Source organism: Centropristis striata, chromosome 3 (genome assembly GCF_030273125.1).
Source record: "Centropristis striata isolate RG_2023a ecotype Rhode Island chromosome 3, C.striata_1.0, whole genome shotgun sequence".
Taxonomy (NCBI): Eukaryota; Metazoa; Chordata; class Actinopteri; order Perciformes; family Serranidae; genus Centropristis; species Centropristis striata.
The window spans coordinates 32,818,064-32,845,658 of record NC_081519.1 but is presented as its reverse complement, the minus strand read 5'-3'; the positions used below and the strand labels follow the sequence as shown (position 1 = coordinate 32,845,658).

General features: G+C 38.9%; 2 protein-coding genes across 4 annotated transcripts; one reads left to right on the top strand and one right to left on the bottom strand.

The window, feature by feature from the left end:
• Window positions 1-815: 815 nt before the first annotated feature.
• cand2 (cullin-associated and neddylation-dissociated 2 (putative)) lies at window positions 816-16,924 on the bottom strand. Of its 2 annotated transcripts, XM_059329473.1 has the most exons (25): window positions 16,845-16,924; window positions 15,748-15,851; window positions 14,906-15,049; window positions 14,000-14,154; window positions 13,387-13,510; window positions 13,147-13,204; window positions 12,491-12,689; window positions 12,189-12,294; window positions 11,937-12,079; window positions 11,131-11,441; window positions 10,830-10,971; window positions 10,404-10,522; window positions 10,120-10,275; window positions 9,033-9,254; window positions 8,713-8,919; window positions 7,620-7,807; window positions 6,414-6,576; window positions 6,184-6,324; window positions 5,574-5,713; window positions 4,428-4,603; window positions 4,024-4,119; window positions 3,672-3,839; window positions 3,423-3,589; window positions 2,601-2,708; window positions 816-2,019 (listed from the first exon to the last, which is right to left on the bottom strand). In XM_059329473.1, the coding sequence occupies exons 2-25, from the start codon at window positions 15,813-15,815 to the stop codon at window positions 1,789-1,791; spliced, it is 3,732 nt and encodes a 1,243-aa protein (XP_059185456.1). In that variant the 5' UTR covers window positions 15,816-15,851; window positions 16,845-16,924; the 3' UTR covers window positions 816-1,788. The 2 variants fall into 2 exon arrangements, with proteins under 2 accessions (XP_059185456.1, XP_059185455.1); XM_059329472.1 differs by lacking the exon at window positions 16,845-16,924 and having other exon boundaries at window positions 15,748-16,058.
• On the top strand, window positions 15,712-27,595 carry sec13 (SEC13 homolog, nuclear pore and COPII coat complex component). 2 transcript variants are annotated; one of them, XM_059329475.1, is made up of 9 exons: window positions 15,712-15,797; window positions 21,931-21,975; window positions 22,773-22,888; window positions 23,077-23,228; window positions 23,403-23,536; window positions 23,977-24,110; window positions 25,063-25,183; window positions 25,567-25,713; window positions 26,414-27,595. In XM_059329475.1, the coding sequence occupies exons 2-9, from the start codon at window positions 21,970-21,972 to the stop codon at window positions 26,522-26,524; spliced, it is 921 nt and encodes a 306-aa protein (XP_059185458.1). In that variant the 5' UTR covers window positions 15,712-15,797; window positions 21,931-21,969; the 3' UTR covers window positions 26,525-27,595. The 2 variants fall into 2 exon arrangements, with proteins under 2 accessions (XP_059185458.1, XP_059185457.1); XM_059329474.1 differs by lacking the exon at window positions 15,712-15,797 and adding an exon at window positions 21,568-21,725 and having other exon boundaries at window positions 26,414-27,589.

Sequence of the window (27,595 nt, the reverse complement as noted above, 5' to 3'; positions counted from 1 at the left end):
GCTTTTGTCCAAAGCGACTTACAATAAGTGCATTCAACCTGATGGTACTAGACATAGACCATAGGAATCAAGTAAGTTGATGGAGTGAAAAGGCAATAAGGCAGCAGAAAATGGGAATGCTACTATTGATATGTAATAGGTTGAGATTACTAGCTACCCAGTCAAAATGCAATAGGTAATGTAACTTTTACTTGGAATTACATCAATTTAATTTACATTTGATTACTTTTCAATCGTATTAGAAACAAGGTAATAAATCTGGATATTCCAACAAACAGAAAAGTAAACCAGGCAGTACAATTTCTTGTCAGAACTTATTACAGTCAAACTTGTATTGAAAGTTCTCCTATATAACTTTAATTAAAATTTGATTTTTTTAAACCTAAAATAATGTGTCCAGATTCAACTCCTCTGTAATCACCTACATTTTAAATAGTAACTTTAACGTTAATTTAATTTGTGGGCCATAGACTGTATAAAATAGGTAAATATCTAATGTTAGCAAAAGAAAATATAAATAAAATATTGTTGAAGTTCACAAAACTTCCAAAATAGTGGCGGGAGAGGCGACCACGCCCCTTTAATAGACTTGCAGCAGGTCTATTGATTCCTAAGGGGGGAAATGAGCACAGATTATGACAATCTTTAGTCCTAGAGTCACCAAACATCCTCACTAACCTTTTCTTAAACTAAATGTGACTGTTAGCTGTGTAGATATCTAACGTAATCAAAAGAAAATGTAAAGACATCAATCCTGACTTTAGCTCTCATGTAGTACATCAGACACAAAGGGCACTGAGACATTTCAAAGTGTTGCTAACACTTTATTTCATGTGAACTGAATTAAACCCAGGTATGACTGGAAAGAACAAAAAATGGATTGAATTTAACATTTTGTAGGAGGTTCTTCTCCACAGTCGTATTTTACTGCAGTATGGAGAAGCAGACAGAGGTACTGACACTGGAGCTATGAAATGTTCTGCTGTGGATGGAGTCAGCTGCAAAACTGTTTTGTTCCAGTGTACACTATATTTAGAATATTTTCATTGATTTACCTTTCCATCAGACAGCCGTTATCTTCATTCGAGTACTGTTAAATACAAATTTAAACCACTTTTAACCTACCTTACCAGAGTATTTCCATTTCATGCCATTTACTATTTTTACTCTTTACAAGGCAAACAGGTAAATAGTTTGCAACATTAAAATGATTCTTATGCAGTCAATTTTAAATTCTCTTCAAAGCCACCAGACTCCTTTAACAAAAACAGTATTTTTACCTCGCAGAACACATCAGTTGCTAGTCTAATAACTCATATCTCACAACTTATTTCCTCAATAAGTAAATTTGGTATTACTGTACGACTTTGGTCCTTTAGAGTTCGGGTTTATCAAAGTGACACAATAACTCAAACAAATTAACCAATCGAGGCAGAGGTAGACCAGCAGCTGGAGTCTGGTGGCTTTTGAAGAGAGCATAGATGCATAGAACAGCTTCAGTTCCTGGTTGAAAAAGGGCTGTCTGACAGCAAGGTAAAGTGGTGAGATATAATCTAAATAAACCATCTACTGTAGGCAATACACTGATTATGGATAAGTAACTCAAGCAACCAAACTCTCCCTTCAAATGTAGTTTTTTCAGAGAAAAAATTCAAGAGCCCAGTTTTTAATTATGTGATTGTATAACAAATTTGAACAGCAAGGTGCTTCTTTAAAACATTTTGTCCACCGTATCTAAACCCGTCTATAAAAAAAACATCATAATAAAACATCTCCATTAGTCAGCGTCTAGCTCATATCCATGCTCTCTGTGGGCCCGAGCCCCCCTCCCTCCCCTCCCTGGACGCTCTGGTAGATGGACGCCATGTCAGCGTTGGTTCTGATCTGGTTGGCGAAGTCGGCCATGCTGGGGCTCCTCTCCACCTCGGGCACGGCCAGCAGGGCGGCGACGGCGCGCATGGCCGAGCGCCGCAGCTCCTCCTGCTTCTCAAACTCCTGCTTCACAGAGCCGGCCTTCACCTGCAGGTGGATTCATGACAGAGGAGCGGGAACTGTCATTACACACTTCTTCATAATGTTTATCCTCGATAAAAAACATAATAAATCATAATAGTATCTGCATTGTATTTTTTACAAGAAATAATACACACAACACGGCCGGAACATCAGATGAAGCATCAACCACCTTGAGCCAAATGTATGCATTGTGATATTTAGTGATAAAAAATAGAACTGATCTAAATAAAACTACAAATAAAAAAGTCTGAAGGCTAAAGCTGGAGTGCAGGTTATACATACAAGTAAAGTTTCTGTAAGGGATGCCCCAGCTAAGAATAACTCCCTTCTTATTTGAGAGCTCTAATTACTCTAATTACTGCCACTGCCAGAGGAGGGAAACAAAGCCATGTCAGGGGTGAAATAATGCTCCAAAAGTCAGGCTATTTTATTATAGCAATGGGGAAAACTGACATAGTGATGAAAAGTTTTTGAAACCAAATAACTGCATTTACTAAGGTGGTCCAAAGGTCTTGGTGCATTGATGTGATATATTCTGGAGGTGTTTTTGATCACTTTTATGATTCTCAACTTGTGAACGGTACCTTGGTAGTGCAAGTAGCTTTAAGTGGTTCAATCAGTCTGTCAAGTCTTTGGAGAACAGCTGCAGGACACAAAGAGGCCAGTCTGGCTAACATCAGGAAAGTCAACATCTGCAGCGCAAAGAAACATACACACACAAGAGAAAAGTCAAGAAGATTAATTAGGCAGAAGAGAGCCAAACAGATCATCACCACTGAAGTAGAAGCAAGCCCAGGCATTTGAAAGATAACAGGTTGGAAATGTCTAAATCTACGTGGCGTCAAAAACGGGTTTTGGGAAAACAAGAAGGAGGCTGCGACAATCCTCTTGGATTCAACTGACTTTTGCTTCCAGTTTTCAAACTATACAAAAAAAGCTGGGTGTTTCTACAACATTATTACATTCCATACAAAACAACTAATGATGCGGATGCAGTTTTTAAATCATGCTTAAAATTGTAACCTAGAGCTTAAAATGTGGTTTTAAAGTGAGTTTTAAATGGTGCCTAACTGATCTGATGTCATCAGGCAGAAAATGTGTTAATGACTTCAATCTCATGGTGAGAACTGAGTTTGAAAGAATATAATTTGGGTTGACTTGGTTCTGTTTTCTAGGTAAGATGAAAATTTTATTTAAGTCATCCATTGGTAAATTGTCGTGCAGCAGTTGCAGCACAGAGTGGGACAAAGTGCAAATATAAAATATGAAAGAATCTAAATATTAACACATTCACACAACTTAGTTATTAACTAGAAAAAAACGGTAATAATATAAAAAGATGCAGACAGCTGCACATAACTCTGATTATCAACTATTTTGTTAGCTAATTTTTTCAATGTTTTCACCCTGATGTCATAGTGGTCTTTGAGTCCTTCCTCCACATGATCCAGGAACTGCAGGACGTTCAGGCCCTCCAGGCAGCTGTCCAGCAGAGTGTACATACACTCAAACGCTGCTTTACGAACATCCAAGCCGTCGTCCACAGTGTGTTTGAATGGACCCATCTCCACCTGCAGGACACCAGCAAAGATAAACATCTGTACTTTAGGATACAAACATTAGAGATGAACGTTTCCCAGCTTCCCGACTCTCCTCTCTGATGAGGTCCTTCCTGATCTGGGTCTCCTTGTAGAGGTGAGGCAGCACCGAGGCAAGGAGGCCGCGGATCAGAGACGGTTTGTTGTGAGCTGCAGAGTTAAACATGACCAGAGCGACACGGCGCACGTTGATGTCTTTATCCTGCAGCGTCTTCAGGAAGTCGCCTGCCAAACACAGACGACATTGTGGCTTTAGAATAAATAGATTTATTTTAATTTTAATGAGAACCTGTGGAGCTGTCCAGGGTGTACCCTGCCTCTCGCCCATTGGCAGCTAGGATTGGTTGTTGATGTGCGTCCTCAAAGATAAGGTAAAAGATTTGTGTGTTTCTGCACTCATGTGTCGTACCAATGCAGTCTTTCAGCAGTGAGTCTATGGGAGCCGGGTGGTCGACGATAGTGAACTTGATAGCCGTCACCACTGTGCTGCGAGCCAGAGGAGAACCTGCAAGAGGGAAGATTTATTTCAAAGTTATTGGTTTGTAAATAAACTCTTAAAAGAATAAAAGAACAGAAACAATAACTTTATATCAGACAATATAAATATCATTCACATCATGTTCACAGTTAAAGTTTCATGAAATAAAGTAAACAAACTGATTTTTCTTTTCTTTTCATTTAAATATTCACTTCTGTTTTGTCCCACACAGCTACGAAGATGGGCACATGGCTGGACAAGACATAAATAAACTTAAAGCTAAACTAAATTACATGAAAATCTGACATACACATTTCCCTCCTCACACATCGTACCAGTTTTAAGTTGCTGTTTAAGTCTGGGTAACAGCTGGGCAGCGTTCACTAAGGTCAGTTTTCCCAGACATTCAGCCACCAGGTTCCTGGTCCCCTCCTCCTGACACTCGCAGTTCTGAAACAGCAACGTCCAGATCGACTCCACATGGGGCGAGAGACTGGAGGCTGGACAGGCACTGTGCAGAGAGAGAAAGAGAGAGAGAGAGAGAGAGAGAGAGAGAGAGAGAGAGTGAAGGGAATCTGGTTGTACTTGTCAAGAGTTTTATGACCAAATATGACCAGCTTAAATAAAATAGAACACATCCTCCTTAAAAGAAAGGTTTAATGCCACTAATTTTGAGTTTATATGTGGTTAAAAAACAAAACAAAACTGGATTTGAATGTAGATTTCAGTATTTTTCAACCTGAATCTGAAGTGAATAACAGGGACAACAATTGCTGAAACTGTTCCAGTATTGAGCGAGAGCTCTGCAGCCGGCAGCCATAATGTAATCAGACGGGGCAACTGTGCAGCATCAGTGTACGTTATTATAAGAGACTGACATCATTATGGAAAGATGGAGATGAGTTGTTTCTGAAAACTCACAAGAATGTCTGTGTCTGTGTTCCTGGATACAACAGTGGAGTAAAGTCTAAGTCTGTGAGAGAGTTGCCAGTTAAAGGTTGTTGAGTTGGAGTACAGACAGCGTAGCTTAGTTTTAAAGGGAAGTTTTTTGATAATTCAGTCTACAAATTGTTTCGGCTGCATTTGTACATAATAAATTGTTGGTTGATTTACAGGAAAACACTATTTTATAAAGTCTTCATATGGCAAAGTGAAGTAAAAAGTACAACATTTCCCTCTGAGATGTGGTGGAATAAAGGTTTAATGTGGCATAAGAGAGAAAAGACTCAAGTAAAGTAGAAGTACCTCAAACTGTGAATGTACTTTGTTACTTTCGACCACTGGATTTCTGCTTGATGTTCTATAATATTTTTATAAATTTAAATATTTATATACTTGAGGGCTCCAAAATGTGTTTTCTCTGGTGCAGCTTTGTGAAATAATTAATGCAGAGAGATATCAGGAGAAAAAGAAGCAGTAACGCTGAGGAACGGGAGAGAAAAGATGCAATCAAAGAGAAAGAAGTGAATCAATACACAAACCTGATGACCTCTTTGAGGGAGTGGAGGAGCAGGTACTGTCTGCGTGGCTGGGAGGAGATCTCCTTCAGCAGGAAGGGCAGGTAGTCGTTCAAGCTGCCGACTGCCATGCTGCCCAAAGCGCAGGACGCCGCCGTCTTCACCTGAAACCACAAACTAGATCATATTAAAAATAAGCAAATAAAAGCAAAAAAAGTTTATTTTTTTAAACCTTCATTCATCCAGGAAAAGGTTTAACTGAACATGCTGCTTGTTGCACAACAATATATAAACCACCAAAGGATTTCAAATCTCTCTCTTTTTTAAAAGTTTAAATTTAGCTTAAATGTTGAAGTTTAAGTATGAATATGTTTTCTCCTTTCAACAAAAAGGGTGCAAAAACCTTAAACTTTGTGTGAATCTTTTCGTGCATGTTTTGCTTCCTAAAGAAGTCAGTGGGATACGATCGAACATTCTGGGAAACAGTCAGATATGTGGGCCGTGAGTTTTTATTCTCATTTCTGACAGCTAGCTGATTTTGTCTGTTTTATACAATGTAAATTTGACTTGGAATTTGGACTGTTGGTCGGGCAAAACAGAGGTTTTTTTTTTGTTATTTGTTTGCATGTCGAACCTCCTCGTTGGTGGAGGAGATGGCCTCCAGGATGACTCCCTGCACCTCCTTGCTTCCTCCCAGGCTTCTGCTCCTCCCCATCTCCCCCAGACACAACAGAGCCAGGACCCGAGCAGACTCTGGAGAACCAGGACTCTTCACCTGAGGGGAGGAGAGAGGAGAGGAGGAGAGATACAGTGAAACAGATACATGAGGTGTTGTAAATGACCTGTGTATAAACTCCCACGCACCTCCTGCAGGAGGCTGGTCACAGTGGCAGGAGTTTCTTTGGGGCAGGAGGAGGACAGAGCAGCCACGCAGCGAGCAACAGACTGATACGACTGTCTGTGGATGACGGCAGAGTCTGAAGACTGAGGACTGTGGAACGGATCTGTGAGAGACTTCATCAACTGACTGAGGAGAGGAGAGGAGAGGAAAGGAAAGTAGAGGAAAGGAGAGGAGAGGAGAGGAGAGGAGAGGAGAGGAGAGGAGAGAAAGTAATCATGAGTTATCACACCATTGTAAAATGACCATTAGGTTGTATTAAGGCCATGTAATAGTAATACACGCAAAAGATAAACATCAGAAATATCGACAGACTATCGAAATGAGACCACGTTGTACCTTTTAAACACAGCACTGCAAACAAACTTCCTTATTTCCAGCATGGTGAGCATATTGTGAGTTAATTATAGTAAAAACAGTAATGAGCTGTGTGGTTGTGACGCTATGAAATTTAAATTGTTGATGGAATGCACAGAATGCAAATATTTGTGTCAGAGTCGGTGCAAAAGGTTTAAACAACAAAAATCGCCAAAGAATATTCCATATTTTTGTTTCATTTTATAGTTTTATCCACAGTGTGAAAGACTTTTAGGCCCTAGTGCGAGGGTCAAGCTCCAAAATAATTATAGCTCCCATAATGAGCTCAAGCTAAAACATCTGATGGGATAATCAGGGTTATTTTCTCAGGCTTGACAAAGCTCCTCCAGAGCTACAGAAGACAATTTATAACTGAACTTTATGTGTAAAAATCTGCAGAAATCCCCCCAAAGGGTCAGTTTATAATCAGCTGCTTATCAGTTCTTCACTCCACACTTGATTATAACAGCATGTAATGTTGTTCTATTTGTCTTTAAATGCACTTCTAATCACTTAAAATATGTTCAGCATTGTGGTTTTTGGAAAATGTTCATGTCATTTTGTCAGATAAGTGCTGTTTATAAGCCCGAGGGAAACACTGGATTTTTTTCCTTGCATGAAAATGATTGCAAAAATCCCAAAAATATCAGATTCACATCAGAACAATCAATAATCTTTAACCACAAACACTTTCCCAACAGAAAACTGTCGACCTGAGGAAACACTTCTCCTGATTTTCTGTTGTTGGAAAGTTTTATGCCTGAAGAGATCCAACGCACGCACACACACACACACGCTCACGCACACCATCTTACCTGTAGCCCAGGTTACTGGTTTTGGACAGCACCAGTGCCTGCAGGAAATCCAGTATGGCCACCAGCGCTCCGCCCTGCAGCAGTGGAGAGTGGACGAGTCTGAAGACTCCCGGCAGCACGGAGGAGCTGATCTTCGCCAGAGAGGACGGGCAGGCTTTGGACATGCAGGTCAGCAAGGTGACGGACACCTGAACAGAGACACACGACATGTTAACTACTACATGTTATATTAAACACTGTCTATATACAGAACTTCAGGTCATGGAAAGCTGATCTGCAGCTCAATCAGACTGAAAGATAGTAATTATCTAAAGCAGAGAGGCTTCGTGTTTGGCCTCTATATGTTTGTGTGTATTTTTACAAAAAACAAAGGTTTGACAGTTTGAATTATTAATTGTTAAATAATTATGAAGATCATTTAAATTTTAAATTGTGTCTCATAAGTTGTTGCAGCAATTTTTTAGGTTGATACCATTTGTTGTTTGGCAATTTCTTATGACAGAGAATGGATAAAAATGGTCAAAAACCCCTTCAGTGTATTTACAAACAACGCTTAGATCTAGATTCTAGTTTCATATGTCAAAAAGTTGGATAGACAGGGGGAAAAAACTTTCAGAAAACATTTTCTTAACAATGAATATTTGCCTCTGACCGTTTTATCAATTATCGGTTTAAATTCTTCTTGGTCTCCTTCTTTTCTTGCCCCTATGACGGAAACACTGTGCAGTTACAAAGACATTTAGACATCACCTGGATGTATCAACTTTAAGTTGATGGCATACCAACAATAGGTGGTGCTCTGTAAATATGATAAATATATAAATGGCAATAAATTAGTGGTCATGATTTTAGGACATAATTTCCCTTGACAGATATTCTCCAAAAGTCCCTATAATTGTTTGTCAATATCAGTATTATCTAAAAACAGATTAAAATTTTCTATTAATAAAATATACCCGATTCAGGGGAATGCTTTCTAGTCTGTATAGTTGGTGGATAAATAGGAGATTTTCATGAATATATTCCTTAAATGTAACGTGTTCTTGTTAGAAGCAGCATCATTGATGTGTTTGTGTTTGATTCAGTGCCTGACCTGTGACACGTGCATGTCGCCTTCGTCCACCAGAGCAGGAAGCTCACTCAGAACGGGCTCCAGCGCTGCAGGTTTGATGCTGGCAGCGTGATGCGTGACCAGCGCCGTCAGACACGCCAGCGTGCCGAGCTTCAGGGCTCGCTGGTTCTTCCGTAAGAAAGACCCCAACACGGACAGAGTCTCTGGCAGGATGGACGACAAGTTGATCTGACAGAAGAACGAGAGGAGCGAAGAAAAGAATGAGGGAAGAGATTCTTGTTACTTTCTGCTTCTTATTAATATAAAAATAAAAGTGAAATAAAGAGAGTTTCATACTGAACCTTTAATGGAGACGCAGAGATCAGTGTGATGGTCCTGACTGCTGTCAGTCTGGTGATCTCGTTCTTTAACCTCTCCAGGAAGATCGCCAGGACACCCTGCAGCTCCGCCCCCAGGTGGTCGCCGAGGTGACACACCATGTGACCAATACAGGAGATCGCCCTCTCTTTCACCTCCTGGTCTATGTCTGTCGCTTTCAGCCTCTTCAAGGTTACAGAGAACACCTTGGAGAAACAAAAGTGTGTGATGTTTTTTCAAAGAGCAAACACAGACAAACAGATAAACAGATTTTAATCGACTTTCGAGCAAAGCAGGAAGACCAACGTGGTCATCAGGGATTATTTCAATAAAGTTTACTCAAAGATGGTTACTTCCACAGATTCAACAAAAAGAAAGAAAGGCAGAATTACTTTGTGCAATTCTGAAGAGACAATAAAAGGAAATTTAAAAAACAACAATATGGAGCTGTGGACAACATACAGACAGACTATCAAAATTTCTGAAGTGACAGAACTCATCGTCCAAAAAGTCAGATCATTGATCCCTCAGGTGATTAAACAGGTGACCTGACCTGGGCTGCAACAGGTCCAAAAACTTCCAAAAGAAGTTAAAGTTATAATAAAGAAAATGTCTTTACATAAATATCTGTTTAGTCACTATGTATTGCCGGATGAGCAAATACCTGTCACAATATTACAGTATCGACTTATCGTATGATATATGGACATTTGTGCCTGACCTCGCCTCAAAATGAACAGAAATAAAACATAATTTCTGCTCTGATCTTTTATTTATTGAGGATATTTTAAGATTTTTTTCACATTCATGCCTGAATATTCTTGAGAATTAAAAGTCCAGGCTCTTTGAAAGGGTCCACCTGCATTATAATTATATTATCATTATATCAAAACTAGCGATAATTTCTGGGACAATATGTCGTCTAACAAAAATAGTAATCATGACAGGCCCACTACAGGCCACAGATTAAAGTATTTCAGTATTTATAAATATTTATATTTTAGCCATATAATAAACATATAATAAACCATTGGGAAAATACAGAGCAGAGCAGCAAGCAGCCCTTCACACCTCTCTGACAAACGGTTTGGGGTCGAATCCCGTATCTGCAGCGTTCTGTCCCTGCGGCCTCATCACTCTGACCAGCTGCTGGGCGACCAGCAGAGCCTCCGACGTGATCTTATAGAACGTGTCTTCTATACACGCCACCACCGGAGGCAGCAGCACCTGCAGGGACCACAGCATGGGGGCACAAAAGGAGGCTTCATCATCTAGATTAGCCAGTAATCATTTTAAACAACATTCATATTTCACGTGTATTGTCAAAACAGAGATATAAAAGGTGTTTGAAGAACCTGCATGTGTGGCTGAAAGGCTTGAGGAGGATGGGAGAGGAGAAGGACATGGAAGAAGGAGAGAGCATCGATCCTCATGTTGGAGGAGGTGCACTTGTCTGTCAGGGAGAAGATGATGCCTGGAGGAGGAGGAGGAAGAGGAGGAAGAGGAGGAGGAGCAGGAGGAGGAGAGAGGAGGAGGAGGAAGAGGTGGACAATGAGGAGGAGAGAAGAAGAGGAGGAGAGAGGAAGAGAGAGGAAGAGGAGGAGGAGGAGAGAGGATGAGCAGGAGGAGGAGAGAGGTGGAGGAGGAGAGAGGAAGAGGAAGAGGAGGAGGAGGAGAGAGCAGCAACCGAAATAAAGATGTTTGGAGGGGAGAGTGAGAAATAAAAAGCAAGAGTGTGTGTGTGTGTGTGTGTGTGTGTGTGTGTGTGTGTGTGTGTTTACCAGGTATTAGAGCAGGTATGTGTGGCTCCAGAGCTCCAGGTACGGTGTGAGCCAGTTCAGTGAGCAGACAGAAGCAGCCCTGTCGAGATTTAATGCTCTTCTCCTTCAGCTGCCTGTGGAGAGCTTTCACTATCAGCGGCACCTGGACACACACACACACAAACACACACACACACACACACACACACACACACACACACAAACACACACACACACACAAACAAAACTTCAATAGTTGAAGAAGAAAGAGCATCAATTGTATAGTGATTTAAAACATTCAGTAAACTGAATCGTTCTGTACCTGTTTCTTCAGCATGGCGGCCGCCGGCTCTTCCTCTCTGCTCGCCGCTGAGTCCGACCCGGCCTTGATGATGCCGTGGTGACCCGATCCCACTCGTGTTTGTCTCAGCAGCGTCGAAAAGGCAGCGAAGACGTCCGCCCTCACGTTCTCCTCGCGCTCCTTGAATCGTGCCAGCAGGGCGGGGCAGATGGAGGAGTAGAAGGAGAGGAGGAGGTCCCGGCGGGTGTTGACCAACGCCTCCAGACACTTGATGGAGGAGCGCCGCACCTTCCAGCTCATATCGTCATCGTCACTGTACTCATCGTCTGATTCTGGAGTCAGGAGATGAGATCAGATAGCAGCTTCAGAAAATCTTTACTCTTTCTGTGTTAACATTACTAGTTATCACTATCTTTAAATGATAAGTACCTCTTTAAAGTATTTTTTAAAGTATTTACCTTAAAGAAGGTGAACATGTTATACAGGACAATATAAGAGCAACATATTCTCCACAAAGCAACAATGATGGTAAAAATAAACTACTTAAATAATTATTAATTATAAAGTTGTAATAAAAAATTATAAATATCTAAAAAGAAAAAAGAAAAAAAATCACATGGAAGAAAATAACATCCCAAAATATAAAAATATATATAATTAATAATAATTATAATAGCAATAATAATAATATAGAAAAAAAGTCAAATTTTATATCCGAGATACAAAATGCAAAATCATTAGGATGCTTAAAACCGTGAATTAAATTTTATTGTGACTATAATAAGTGTGATCGACCAAAACTCATTAATATATAATGACACACAAACCGTCATCCAGGCCGTCATCGATGTCCATGCTGTCTTCATCCTCCTCCTCATCGTCATCGTAGTTGTAGTTTGGGTCAAAGGTCATGAACTTCAGACAAAGCTTCGTTACTGTGGCAATATGTGGGGACATCTCCTTTGGACACCTGCCAGTCAATGGACAGAGGAAGAGTGTGAGAGTTTGAGAGAGAGTGTGTGTGTGTGTGTGTGTGTGTGTGTGTGTGTGTGTGTGTGTGTGTGTGGGTGTTTGTGTACCTCCGTATGAAGGCTTCAAAGGCCTGGAAGCAATACTCTCTGAGCTCGTCGTCCTCCACACCGGTGAATTTAACCACCATCGGGATCAGCTTCTCTAAATGTTCACCTGCAGAACACACACACACACACACACACACACACACACACACACACAAACAAAGACAAACAAAATGTAGCGTTCATGAGATTTCATCTTAATCTGAATTATCAAAGCAAATACGGCTTTCGAAATAAAATACACAGCATTTCAAAATATTAGGCAACAACTGATTATAAAACAGGAACGCAGCTCCAGGTCTCACCAACTCGATGGCCGCCCTGCCGGCTGACGGTCGCCAGGCACTGGATGTACGTCCTGGTCATGGAGGTGGGCGGGCCCTTGGTCAGCTCCGTCAGCAGGTGTTCAGTCAGCTGGGAGAAGAGGGCGGGGCTACAGCAGGGCACCAGGTGACCCAGAGCCAAGATGGAGCGCTTCCTGACCGCCATCCTGGAGCTGGTCAACTGACGGAGCAGTGGGGTGAATTCATTTATTATATATAATTAACATGGACAAACAGATAAATAAGATTAATGAAATACAGTAAATTAAAATGTGAATATAGCCTGCAGGCTGCAACATCAAAGCACAGTGTCATAATGACAAAGAAAAAAAATTACATTTAACACACATTTTACATGAAAATGTTCACATTCATTCACAAATTTATTAAACATTATATCACTTATACTGCATAGAAGCTATTATTATGAACTGATAATTGATAATATTTCCAAACTAATTAAAAAATAACATACAGTATTTAGACTACAAATAAAACAGAGGTAATGATTGTGTTTGTGAGTGTAATGCTTTACTTAACGCATTGTTTATTTCTGTATGTGAAACAAATATATATATATATAAACATTTTATATTTTAACGTTTATTTATATATATATTAATATTCCAGGTGCTCACCTGAGGCAGCAGACTGGAGAGCAGAGAGCTGTGAAAACTGACCAGTGCACCGCTCAGCCTGGAGAACAGAAAAATAAAATCTAAATAAAAAGAATAAACACTCACCATTAAGGGGACTGTTCACCCCAAAATCAAAGATACACATTTGTACAGAATCTACATTCTTATGCAGATTATCTGTTCATAGAGACTATAGAGCTGTCAGCAGGCTGTAGGTGATTTGAGATGTTTTGTTGTTACCTTCCCAACATGTCCGACAGGATGTCCAGAGCCTCCAGCTGGACTGAGACGTCTTCTTGTTTCCCCATCGCACCGATCAGCTGAGAGGTAATCTTTTTACACACACTGACCGTCAGGGTCAAACCTGGCAACCCACAGAAAAAAATCAAGAACCCAGAGGAAAGTTAAAACAGCAGCAGACTAAAAGACAAAACTGTAATATAAACCGATATAAACATACTTATAAAATTTAGGGGACAAGACTTGAGGAGAAAACGTTACGAAAATCATCAAAAATGTAGTTTTATAAGTTCATAATAAAAGTGAAAGATTAGTAATAATTAGTGTACCTTTATTGTAATACTAATTTATCTATTTGTTTAAGTTTATTTCAGATTAAAATTGGAATCATTAATTACACGTCTAAAGCATATTTTATTTTCTTCTCTGTGCTACTTTATAAAATCATATAAATTAAAACGCCAGGGACATTTCTGTATTTATTTAAATCCCTTTAATCCAGAGTTTTAAAACTAATGTGTCTTATGGATTTAAACACAGCAGCATTTTAATGATTAATGTCACCATATAAAAAAGGTGAAGCTGATAGTGATAAGAGTATTTCAGCTCTCACCTGAAGAAGAGAGCGGCAGCTCAGCGATCACCGTCTTCAGTCCCATGCTGGAAATGTCCCTCAGCGGCTCTTTGTCTGAAATCATGTTTGAACACAGCGTGTCCACCATCGTCTCCACCTGAGGCTCCTTCACTTTACTCACCAGAGGCGCCAGGCTGCAAATCAAACGCACCCACAGAAAACTTCAACCATTGAACGAAAACAGTTCATCATCACGAGTTAAGAGTAAGTAAACCAAAAAAAATCCCAACGTATTATTAAATTTATATTTCTTACTTAGTTACTTCCTCATTGAATCACTTGAAAGAGCATTTTATGCTTTTAAATGTTTGGAAATTTAGGATAATAATAATCTTAAAAATTGCTGATTGTGCTTTTGAGCCTTCCAAAATAAAAAAAATGTAAAAAATATATATGTATTAATAATACCAATAATAAATAACTCAAGAAATAAGTAATAATATATTTTTTAAACTGCATATATTTTTTATATTGCACCACATAATGAAAATGGTAAATGAAAAATTGTTTTCAAAAAAGTATAAGAAATAAGTTAATATTGCAATAAACAAATAAATATAGAATAAAACAAACAAATGTATTAATTGATAAAACGTGACTGAAGTTGATTTTTTTTAACATTTGTTTACCCTGGTATTAATTCCCCTATTTAATTTATTTTCTATTTAATTTTCCCATGTCTGTATTTATTTTATTATTTTATTGATGCATTTATTTTTTAATTATTTTAAATGTAATTATTTATTTTTATTGTGTATTTATTCATTATGTTAAATTTGGGAGAGTGTCATTGGGTCGACCGCCACCTACTGCAGGTAATAACCTGTCTGTGGATAAATACCTCAACACATCCAAACTGTCCCTTTAACATGTTTTTGTTTTTACCATTTGACGGCCAGGTTCTGCACCTCTCCGTTCTTGTCCTCCAGCAGTTTGAGCAGCATGGTCACCACCTTCCTCTCGCTGTCCTCGTCCAGTTTAATGCTGTCCTTCTGCAGCTCCAGCATCAGGTCATTGGTGGCCATGAACCTGGTGCCACACACACACACACACACACACACACACACAGATGGAGAAGTGGAATACAAATACTGCTCTTTTCCAGGTATTTCCAATTTTATGTAACTTTATGCTGCCACTGTGAGACATCTGGAGGCAAAAACTGCACCTTTTACTGCCTTACACTTATTTTAATAATTTTAGTTACTTTGCATTCACATAAATAATATAAAATATAAACAAGTAATGGATTATTTGAAGTTAAAATAAAACTGTATAGATCCCATGGTAAAATTCACAAGCTACCCAGTGGTATCTAAAGTTAATAAATCTGCTCCACCATTGCATTCTATTTCTATTATTCTGTACATGTTCCTAATAATAAAAAGACACTCACTATAACCCAGTAACATTATTCTGAAATGTACTATTTCTCTTTAGTACTTTAAGTATATTTTAAATGCTAAAACTTTTGTACTTTTACTTAAAGTGAATGCAGGACTTTTAATTGTAATGCAGGATTTCTACTTTTACTTAAGTATCTGAGTACTTCTCCTATCACCGTGACAAACTTATTAAGTTAGTTAAAAGTTACTTTCAGTGTGATTAAACGTGTCTGTGTTGATTAAAACAGTTATTAACCGTTAAAACAGTGACACTCAGTGAGTCAGCAGTGAAAAGTGTCATCTCACCGTCAGACACCCGAGCTGCTCTTTAACGGTTTTTACCTGAAATCTTTGTCGGTTGATGTCATTTTCTCCAGCAGGTTGGAGATGTGGTAAGACACACTCGACATCTTGGTGTTTTCGCTGCTGTCAGCCGCGATATCAAACTGGTTTATGACAGAAAAGGAAGAAAGAAAAACTGTGGCGACGGATTTAACCTGACAACATGGCGAGTGTGGAGGGGACGGAGCGCAGTGACACCGGGCAGAGACCCGGCGGGGAACCTGACACCCGGCGGGTAAAAATAGTCGTGAGGGGAGAGGGCTCCGGGTCTGTGGCTCCGCCCTGTGGACATGTAGAGTACTGCTGCTCAGTCAGAGTTAAAAATCGCTCATTCAAACAATAGTGTGTCTGCAGACCCGGAGGCTGCAGATCTGTGCCTGTAGATCTGTACCTGCAGATCTGTACCTGCTGATCCGTACCTGTAGATCTGTACCTGTAGATCCGTACCTGCAGATCCGTACCTGCTGATCCGTACCTGCAGATCCGTACCTGCAGATCCGTACCTGCTGATCCGTACCTGCAGATCCGTACCTGCATTTCTAGACCTATCAGTGCCCCTATTGGACGGATGTAGAACTGCAACTAAATCAGCATCTCACTGAAGCACCACTTTTTGAAATAAGTTAGACTTGTATTACAATTTTAAAATTTTACTACACCCGAATAAAAATACTAAGATTTAATTACTGAGGAAGCATGAAGCTTCTAACGAAATAATTTCCCTCCAGAAATCAGTCTGATTCTGATGAAGCTTTAAGTCTTCCTTCTTCCAAGTTTTGAAGATTTATTTACACCATCAATTCACACCAAACAGTTTAAAGGTTTAGTACAGCCCAATACTAAACAGTTGGAAGGGTGATTACACCAAAATACTAACAAATGATTAAAGGTTTGTTACACCTATGTTTTCTTTATGTGTAATCACACCCAAATATGTATTTTTGTATATATATTATATAATTTATAATGTTGTTTGATCCAACAATTTCAGTTATTTATTTCTTAATATTCATCAGAGCACAAAACTTGCACTGCATTGATCAAACCCGTTACAACATATGATAAGAAATATCCGGTCTTGGGTGCCCAGTCCTCACTTTACTATTGTTGTGGGAATTTGAAACATTTAATATGTTATTCTGATGATTAAATCACACAAAATGTTGTATGTTCGTTTGAATTATCGTTAATAACTGTAAGTGCCGTTGTTATCATTACATTATTTTAAATTAACTGACCCTTAGTCCTATTGTTAACGTTAGTTTTTTTTAAACTAACCGACCGTTAGTCCAGTTCTAATCATTACAATAACCGATGTTTGTCAACGGTTTTGACACAGTTAACGCTATCTGTTGTTAGCAAAGGAAATTTTTACTTGCGACCCATGTTTTTATGTCTTCCAAACATTCACACAGTAAAAACGACATTTTTCTGAAGGATAAATCTAAAGAAAATGTAATGTGTTTAGGACCTCTCGTTAGCCAAACTGCGTCAAAATCGTTTAGGAAGGTCCTAGCTAACACATTTTCGGAATGCTAAATGTGATTAATTGTGTAAATATTGCCAAAGTAAATATTGGGGCCATTTAAAAAAAAAAAAATACATGTCTTCTCAACTGACATAAAAATTGCGTTTCATGACGGACAACTCAGGAGAAAATTAACTTTGTTTGGGATAGCCAAAGATACTAGATATAATGGAGATTATTCAAGCTTCGCAGGTGCTATGAAATGGTATTTTTCAATGGAACACACTTCCTGTATCTTCAGTGGGCGTGGTTGCATCTCCCGCCACTCTGAACGTCAAGAATAATTGATTTATATTCATTTCTGATGCTTAAATGGGATATTTACACAGATGATAGTCACATTTAGCATTTCGAATTAGTTAGCGAGGTTAACAAATCTTTGGGCTAACGCTAAAGACGTGAAAGCTATGTTGCAGGGATCTCGCGAGAGTGAAGAACGTTACCTGTGGGTTATTTTAAAAAGAGAATATTTTTTAATGACTTTGGACGTTCTGCATAATGCGTTTCTCTTTCTCTCTTTTTTAAAGGTATATTTCAATGCTTATACTGCATTAATATTACTACTAGACTAGATCCTTCTGCTCCCCTTTTCCAAAAACTCAAGATAATGACAATTTTTCAGATCAATATATACCAAATATGCTTTTTTTTTTCTTTTTTTTTTGTCTTTAAGTAGCCTATATGTATATTCCAAATTCCTTTCAGTGAATATTTCCATGTCAACTCACAATTACATAAGTACATCATACTACCCTTGGGCAATTTTCCTTAAATACAGAGGAACAATACTCTGGAATGATCGGTTTAATAGTTCAATACAGTTTTCCTCTCTGAATACAAACAAGAGCAGTTTAGTGGCTGCTCTGATTGCTCAGGTCAGTAAGTAGTACACACACTCATACTCACATTATATTTTTTCTATTTCATAGTTACTTTTTTTTTTATTTAACTTGTGAATTTTAATATAGGTAGAGGCCCTGTATAAGCCCTTTTGGGTTTCTTGCCGCTACCTTTCACCTTCCTTTTGTTGTTATCTCTTTATCCTTGTCTTTTGTCTTATTATTTGTGCAAAATAAAAATAAAAAACTTCAAACTTAATATAACTTAAATATAGTAAATAAAAGCATACGAAGAAGAATTGTACATTAAAAAAAAACAACAACTCTGGACTTTATTTGAGTAAGAAGCAAAACGTTGTATTTTACGGTGTATTTTTCACGAAGACGAGATTTATGTCAACTTTTGGTATGTGGAACCCATAGACTGTATAAAATATGGACGTAGTCTCCGTGACGTCACCCATAGGGTTCTGAAGAGCTGAAATGAAGCTTTGTGGGCGTTCCCACAGTCGCCATTTTGGCAAAGTTGACTCCGCCCAACTCCCCCGGATAATCCATAAATGGACATAGAACTGCAGCTGAGCCGGCCGAAACACGCCCACTTAGCTTGAAGCTACCAAGCTAGCGGAGGCTAGCGGAGCTAACAAGCTAGACTACATGCTACACCGGGACGGACAGCAGCCGGCCGGCTCGCTGACTAACACTGCCGTGATGTTCCCGTCTGTTGGTGTCCCAGCTTACACTGCTTAACTCACGGTAAGTTACTCTAAAACTTTACCACAGCAACTTCAACTTGTTTTAGATATATAATTAGGGTAATTTGAAATACCGGTTTTGTCGAGACTTGCAGTAATGTCGCCAGTGTTACCTTGAATAAACACGTTTACGGATACTTACATGAGGCAAACATGTTAACCTGAATTTTAATTTAATTTTACTTTAGCTAGAAGTTGTTTATTTTGGATGACCCTTGATTAAACTTTATGAGCTGAGTGATATGTAATTAGGTTAGTATTCTCACCGTAGATGTTGGATTGATACTGGCACACAATTATATATTTTTTGCTTATCAATAACTTCTACTCAGGTATGATTAAAACAAACTTATTACATTAGTAAATCTGCGAGTTGTTTCTCAGTGTAGATGTGTCAGGGCGTATCAGTTAACGTGTAAAATGATAATAGCCCACAGCGCTATTAAACAGTATGCATTTACCTTTATGATGTGACACTGACAGACTGTCTGGGATTATTATCTGGAATATCAGTTAAAACAGAAAGGCCATTTTATATTTACTTATTTCAGTACATTTGTCAATAAATTTAACTTCCAGTCTTGGTAACTTGACTTTAGACGGCTGACATTATGATCACATTATCTGTCTTCAAAGGACTAAAAAATTAATTAATTTGAATAATGTTTTATATTTTAGAGGTGTGGATCCCTTCTTCCATTTTATCCTTCAAATCCTAGTGTTTTCAACATTATTTAGGCACTCTTCATAGCTTTTTGTTATATTGTTTTACCTGAAGCATTTAATACTCTCATTTATTTTCCTCCCATAGTCAGTGTGAAGCATTGGTGACAGCTCTGTGTCCAGTGAGCTGCTGGACATTAGTGTCTGCTGGTGGACTGTGGTGGAAAGACCTTCTCCTCTTCTTTGAGGAAGAGCTGCCCAGATGTCTTCTTCTTCCACTGTGACGGCAGCAGCAGCATGGGGGAGGTCAGCAGGTCAAGCTGCTCACCATCATGGAGAACTTTTCTAGACTTAAATATTGTCCACCTTTTTGTTTTTTATGCATTTCAATAAATTACATTTGCATTTGAGCTAACGTTGTCTTTATTGCTGTGTGAAAATGTTAGATTTAAAATATCTGATATAATACAACACAGATAAAACATTAAGCATTTATGTTCAACTCTTATTCCAGGTGATGTATGTCTAATTTAAAAAATGTAAGAATACAATCAGGAAGCTGATAAATGGGTGCTTTTAATAATATGATTTAATGCAATAACGTAAAAACACTACAGCAGCAAAATATTTAAATCAAACTACACATACATAAAAACATCAATATGTAACCTCAGATATTGACAAGTTGTTGATGTGTTTGAGTCCAGTTGTGTCTTCTCATGTGGAGCATCAGAGGTCCACCTTGTCTGCATCACCTGCAGAGGAAAACTTTACACAGACAAATAGAGATGTAAGTAAAATATGTGTTATAACGGACAGGCTGTATTTTCATTTCAGTTTTAATATACTGATTATTGTTCAGGATAACGAAACACATTCAACAGTATTGACTACTCTCAATATAGCCTTATAGTAAACGTTATCATGCTTTGCACAGTTCCTCCTGAAATTCAGACTTAACGTTATGTGTTAACTAAAGTCGATCACAATCAGTGGGTTTCTGGAGTGTTTTCATATTAAAATGCCTGCTTTGATACTGATATTAAATAAAAAAGATAAAGTTTGGGGTCCTGCGCCGTCAAATTTTACGTTAACGAATATTTCACAGTCCGAGTCTTTATAACAAACTCCGTTATTTCTGAACCATGCTTAAATGTGATGCTTTTTAATTACACATATATTATTGTAATTACACACGGATGAACACGTTAAATTGGGCCGAGTGTAGCGTTACCTTGATGCAATGGTAAATTTAGTCATCATTTCATAACATTGCATCATGTTACCATACTAACATGGTGAAGCTTTATTTTCCAAACACACAGACGCTGTGTTTGATTCCACGTATTACAAAAATAAATTATAACACTTCTGTATTACTTATGACTTCAGTCACCATACCGGTTTAATAATATCTTCTTTACTTCACTCCCGTTAGCATTGAAGGCAGCATTAGCTGGCTAACAAACTACTGTAAACGCTAATAAATGATCATTTATAAATAAAATAAAACGAGAGTAACACTCACCAACAACTGGAGCCTGGGCTTCTTGTGGAGCAGTGGTACAGCTCACCACACAGCAGGTGGTGTTATTAGTCCGATGTTTGCCTGTAAAACTCTCCGACAGCCGACAGGGAAAGTTTCCAGTGAATTAGCCACGGCGCTAGTAGCTACAGACAGCTAGCGGCTAGTGCCGTCAGCTACGTCACCTGTCACTCAGAGCGGGGACTGCTTTATTATGCAGAATTTTCGAAACTTAAACTAGTGAGATATAAAATAATTCACCCCCCTCAGAGTTGACATGGAAGAGGAATTCAGCTTTTGAGAGTAGAGCCATCGTTTGAACCAGGCTGTAAACATGTTTATTTCAACTGTGAAATCGGACATTTTAACATGAGAGTCAATCTAACTTGCTCCCTTCTGCAGCCTGCCTCAAGCGGCGAGTCGAGGAATTGCAGTTTTTGGTACTTCCGCATAGGCTTCTCAGCTCTGGACCGGAGCTTGCCGCTTGGTGGAACCTTTGTTCGGCCGTTTGTCAGTTTCCGCCGGTGGAAACAGCCGTCGGACCCGGTGTGGGAAGCGGCTTCTGTACTTGTTGCCACGTCGGAGTAGTTGATGAACCTGGTTCATTCATTTAGAAAGAAAATAAGGAACTATTATCTGGATTGTTTTCTACTTTAGCCTCAACCATGGTGAGTGTAATACATTTTAATTAAAGCTGTAGGTGAAGATGTTTGTTAACGTTTATGTTGTTTAACGGTGACCGTTCGCTGCTGACGTGCCCAAAAGGCTAGCCCGTTAGCAGACAGGCTAATGACATAATGCTAATATACTTAATACTGAATATCTTTATTTCTGACTCATTTAGAGGCTGATTTATTTGTTTGTGGATTTCAGGTTTCCGTTATCAACACGGTGGACACCTCCCATGAGGACATGATCGTAAGTTTTCTTGTTATTTTATTGTTTAGCCACAACTAGCTGATGATTGAAGCTAACGGTAGCGCTAGCTAAATCAGCTTTTCTGAAGACAGGTTCTACAAATACACTTGTGGATCTTTACATGTGTCCGTTTCTTCTGTAACGTGTCATTATTTGAGGCTTAGGTTCAGATAGATGTAAGGAGAACAGACTCTGACACAGCAGCGGTCACAGCTGACACGGTGGCTGCAGGTATCATGTCAATATTAACTCACAGAGTACAGATCAATTAGTCAGGTTAAAGCACTAATACCACTATGTGATAATACTCTGACAAGTAAAAGTCCTGCACTTAAATGTTAATCGAGTTAAAGTTTGTAATTATTGTCAGGAAAATATAGTATGAGTATTTACCTTCTGAACCCCAATAAGCAGATCCTGGGCGTTTGTTTTTGCTTCTACATTTTACGCTCTGTGTCCTTGTATTTCACTGCAATATATAAAATTCTAAAGTCCTGCAGCTCTATGGAATCAGCACAACCAGGGCAAGAAATGGCTACAAGGCACACATCTCTTTTTGGACAGTAACACAGTTATAATGATGACATGATTCATAAAAAAGAAGAAGAAAAAAGTGCAAGTTGAATCTCTCTGATTTTGGTTGGAACAAAATGGAATTTCTGTTCTTAATGGTTCATTGTGTATATTCTGTCAAAGTCAGTGCTTCCATGATAATGTTGCAGTCACAGATTATTTCCTTAGACAAAGACAAGTTGGAGATTATCGACTCACATCATGTCTCGTTCTGTCTGTTTCAGCACGATGCCCAGATGGATTACTACGGTACTCGACTCGCCACCTGCTCCTCTGACCGCACCGTAAAGATCTTTGATGTCAGAAACGGAGGGCAGATCCTGGTAGCAGACCTCAGAGGGTAAGACACCATCGCTTTACAACCAAACCAGGGAGCTTCAGTCACTTCAAATAGAAAACATTGCATAAAGTACACTTTTAGCGGCTTCTAGCAGATTCTGTTTGTAATTTTGTCTTCAGCAAAATAGAATTTTTTGTTTAAGATTTTGGAACTGTGTCCTTTAATCTTGTTTCGTCTGGTCTGTGTAGCCATGAGGGTCCGGTGTGGCAAGTGGCGTGGGCTCACCCGATGTTCGGCAACATTCTGGCTTCGTGTTCCTACGACCGTAAAGTCATCATCTGGAAGGAGGAGAATGGATCCTGGGACAAGATGCACGAATACTGCGGACATGAGTCGTCAGGTCAGCAGCTCCACTGTCTATCCAGGGGAAATAACGTTGGACAAGTAGTTTATTTTAAAGTTGTTGTGTTCCTGCCTCCATTAAAATCCCTTTCAAGCTGCAGTGTTTTTTGTTGCAGCTGCAGAGCAGAGTGTTTCAGGTTGTGCTTTTAAATCTTATTTTATGTGTCTGCAGTGAACTCAGTCTGCTGGGGTCCCTATGACTTTGGTCTGATCCTGGCCTGCGGCAGCTCTGATGGAGCCATTTCTCTTCTCACTTTCACTGGAGATCAACAGTGGGACGTTAAGAAGATCAGCAACGCACACACTGTGAGTTTGAAGTACACTTCTAAACACTGCAGAGCTGATATTCTGTTTATTTTCCATTCATGGATAACATTATATGCTTTTGAGAATGTTATAAATCTCCACTCTGCACGTCACGCTAGTTGTCTTTTGTTTGTGCTGATTTGAAGATTTGTTTTTATTTATACATGGCTTTTTACTGAACATTTAACAACCAAGTGCCCTTACATTGACAGCAATAACAGAAAAAACAATAAAGCGATACAAATTGAAAAATTATAATAATCAGGATCATTTTTTAAAACCGTCACCATCTCTGTAACAAAAGCAAACACACACACACACACACACACACACACACACACACACACACACACACACACACACAAGAAAAAGCAAACACAACCTTGCTGGGCCTATGACTGTCACCTTATGTTTCATGTGTCTGTTTATTAACTCTGCAGATCGGCTGTAACGCAGTGAGTTGGGCTCCTGCTGTCGTTCCCGGCAGCCTCATCGATCAGCCGTCGGGTCAGAAACCAAACTACGTCAAACGCTTCGTCTCCGGCGGCTGCGACAACCTGGTCAAACTCTGGAAGTGAGTTATTGTCATTAATGGCATTAGTGTTTCTCCATGTAGTCACTCTTCAAGTTTCAAATTATTTAGTTGTTGGTAATGAAAATCTTCCACTCCCTCAAACAGTGCTCATTCAATACATGTAAACAGCAAACATGCAATATAGCAAAAAATAAGAATCTAGCACAGAAGTTTAAATATAGGGATATAATACAACATGTATAACATTCATTATTTTCCTGACTGCAGATAAATAGAAAGTGTTGGCCTTTGTAAAGCAGAGTCACCCACACTTTTTTACTTGGCATTAGATATTAAAATATATATTTAGATAAGTTAGAGAAGCTTGGTTGGTAGCACCTGAAACATGGTGGATCTGAAATGTTTTTTAAGTACAAACATTAAGACGTTTATAGGAAAAAATGGCTTGAGGTTTGAGTTTGGCACTCAAGGAGCTGACCCAATTTTTTTACATTAAAGTCTGTTTATTGGTCTTGAAAAGTACTTCTGCATATGTGACAAAAGCCTTATTTGTAGTGGAGTTGCATTATGGGTCATGTAGGCAGCAGATTCTGCAAAAGAAAGATGAATGCGTTGACTAAAAAAGGCAATATCTTTAATTCTGATGCATTGATTTTGGCCCCTATTTGTTTCAAACCTCAGACAAGATTGTAGCTGCAGTATTAAATCATGGATAACTCTTTTTTGTAAAATAATTGCCAAAGGATCTAACTGTTTAATCGTTCATTCTCAGATTCTTTTTAAACCTCTGTGCTATTTTATTTCTTAGATTCTCATGTTTTCTTCCTTTCCAATGTCATTTTTATGTGCACCTTGTACTGCAAGCACTATATGAATGAAAACAATGATTAAATATTTAATGAGCATTGTTGGAGCCTGAGATTGAAGGTTTTTTATTGCGAGCAACTGCCTCTCTAACACTTTAAACTTAACTGTCCCTTCCTGCCTGCAGAGAGGAGGACGGTCAGTGGAAGGAGGACCAGAAGCTGGAGGCTCACAGTGATTGGGTGAGAGACGTCGGCTGGGCTCCTTCTATTGGTCTCCCCACCAGCACCATCGCCAGCTGCTCTCAGGTCAGACTTCTTCTAAATCAAGGGATCTTATATGTTTCATGTTCATTTAGGAACTTTTTTCTGTCCGGTAAATGTTTAAGGGAATCACTGCCTAAACAGTCAAAGTCAGAAACACAAAATTCAGCTTTCATGAGTCAGTCATTGGAACCACCAGGTGGAGCCAGAGGTCACGTCCAGTTTAGTTATTTCTCTGAAGGTGAAGCTGAAGAAAACGAACCACAGAATTTCTCTCATCAAAAAACTACATTAAGCTTCATCTCCACTGTTAGAAAAGCAAAGTATATTGATTTGAAATGACCTCAGATTGGAAAATGTTTTCTATGCAGCTGATAAAAACAAAGAGTGACTAGTGAAGTTAACATTTTGTGTCTCGTGTCTTCCAGGACGGACGTGTGTTCATCTGGACGTGTGACGACCCCGCAGGAAACACCTGGACGGCCAAACTGCTGCACAAGTTCAATGATGTTGTTTGGCACGTGAGCTGGTCCATCACTGGGAATATACTGGCTGTTTCTGGAGGAGACAACAAGGTAGAGTATAAAAAGAATTACAGACTGAGCCTGACTGATGAAGCATTATTATTTTGTTCGATATGCACCAATATGAAAACTTTATTCACCCAAAACATGATGCAGAAAACGAGTCTTGGGGTTATTTAGAAATGCTGTTAGTTGCTTATTTTATTTTATTCTTTAAGTTTGTATCATGATTATAATATCTAAAACTGTTAAATACTAACATAATAATGCTCATTAATGTAAATTAGCCTTCTGAAATCAGTACTTAATCCACTTAGAAAAAGTCCATTTTCAGTTCAGCTCAATAATTCACAATTTTGACTGTCATTTCGGTTATAAGTGAGTTTTCCCTCTAAAATCAGTGTCAATATTAACCCTCTGAACCCCAAAACCCGCGGGCACATTTGAAAAGTATGTTTTCTTTTAAAAATCGCCAAAAATATGCCATATCATAAAAGGAAACTACTGTTTTTTTCCATGTCCTTAACAATATAAATAGTTCAATATGTATAGCATGTGGAGACATTTTTTCCATGACACTAGAGACTGAAAGAAATTTGCATTTTTTTCTGATTTCTAGCTATGATTGTGCTGATTCCATAGAGCTGCATGACTTATAGATTTATAAATACTTTATATCTTGCAATGTTAACCGGAGTCAAAATCCATGTTTGTGTATAGATTTTAAAATCAACATGTTTTTGTTGTGCAGGTGACACTGTGGAAGGAGTCGATGGACGGTCAGTGGGCGTGCATCAGTGACGTCAGCAAGGGCCAGGGCGCCGTTTCCACCATCACAGACACGCAGCAGAACGAGCAGTGACACACACATACATAGATATAACAATGACCCCTGAATCTGCAAGGATGACCCCACTCTTTAGAGATGAATTAAGCGTTAATAAACATGCTGGACATTTCAGCAAACTAAATATTGTCCACGCCCAATGAGCTACTTTTGAAATGTTTTGGTAATGACATTATTCGTCACACATTCAGAGTTCAGCTGTGCAGTTTTTTGGGGGGATAAATGTTCCCAAAGAAATATGGAAACCTTCAAAAGTGAAAGATGAAGAATTTCTGCAAATGCAAAGATGACTGATAATAACCGTAACATATTTGATCAGATGCACTCCACCGTTTAGAGTTCCCACATGTACATAAATACTTTACGCCTCCTCCGCCCTCCATCTGAAACATTCCACCTCCAACCAGCGGAGAACAAACTCTACCACCACCTGAAATGATCCCAGCATCCTGCGGGAGCAGCAGGAAATCCCTCATCCGCAACTATAAAACTGGTTCCTTCATTATATCTCATGTATTTGGTGCAAAAACAAATCAGAAAGAGAAACGATCTGACTCTGAGACACTCGTCCTCAACTTCAGCTGATAAATTTAATAAAAAAACAAGTACATAAGTGATTTATCTAGTGACCTGTTGAAGAGAGGCTGGTTGTGACCGGTGTTTAAATCCAGAACCTGCCTTAATTAATCAGCTGCTACATTTCTACAACAGCCTGATTAAAATGAAGGAGGCAAACCTGTAAACATTTTTTGAATGTTTTCTTTCAGTTGTGAGATCAGAAAACCATGGATGTGTTTTTCATATTTGATGTAATTAAATAACTATAATGTTAAAAGAATGTCCTTTTGTTTTTTCATCGAGCTGTTTTGGTTCTCTGAAGCAGTTTGAGGATTAATTTGTTGATCCTGAGCAGTCAGATCCTGTTTCTGTGTCTTCAGGACACCAGCAGCAGGTCTGTTGATTCCAACAGGAGAAATGAAAGTCAGCTCACATTATGATCAAGTCTTTAGTCCCAGAGATGATCTGATATTATCCAACACAGGACACACGTCTTCTGAACATTCTGACACAATAAAGGCATTTACA

Excerpts from the sequence above, each read along its gene's own strand:
- sec13 (XM_059329474.1), top strand. Across the intron at positions 22,889-23,076 it reads CTGGTAGCAGACCTCAGAGG|CCATGAGGGTCCGGTGTGGC; the intron begins GTAAGACACCAT and ends TGGTCTGTGTAG. Across the intron at positions 23,229-23,402 it reads CTGCGGACATGAGTCGTCAG|TGAACTCAGTCTGCTGGGGT; the intron begins GTCAGCAGCTCC and ends ATGTGTCTGCAG.
- cand2 (XM_059329473.1), bottom strand. The coding sequence starts at position 15,815 with ATGTCGAGTGTGTCTTACCACATCTCCAACCTGCTGGAGAAAATGACA. Across the intron at positions 12,295-12,490 it reads GCAGGGCGGCCATCGAGTTG|GTGAACATTTAGAGAAGCTG; the intron begins GTGAGACCTGGA and ends TGTGTTCTGCAG. Across the intron at positions 3,840-4,023 it reads ACTGCTGAAAGACTGCATTG|GCGACTTCCTGAAGACGCTG; the intron begins GTACGACACATG and ends TGTGTTTGGCAG.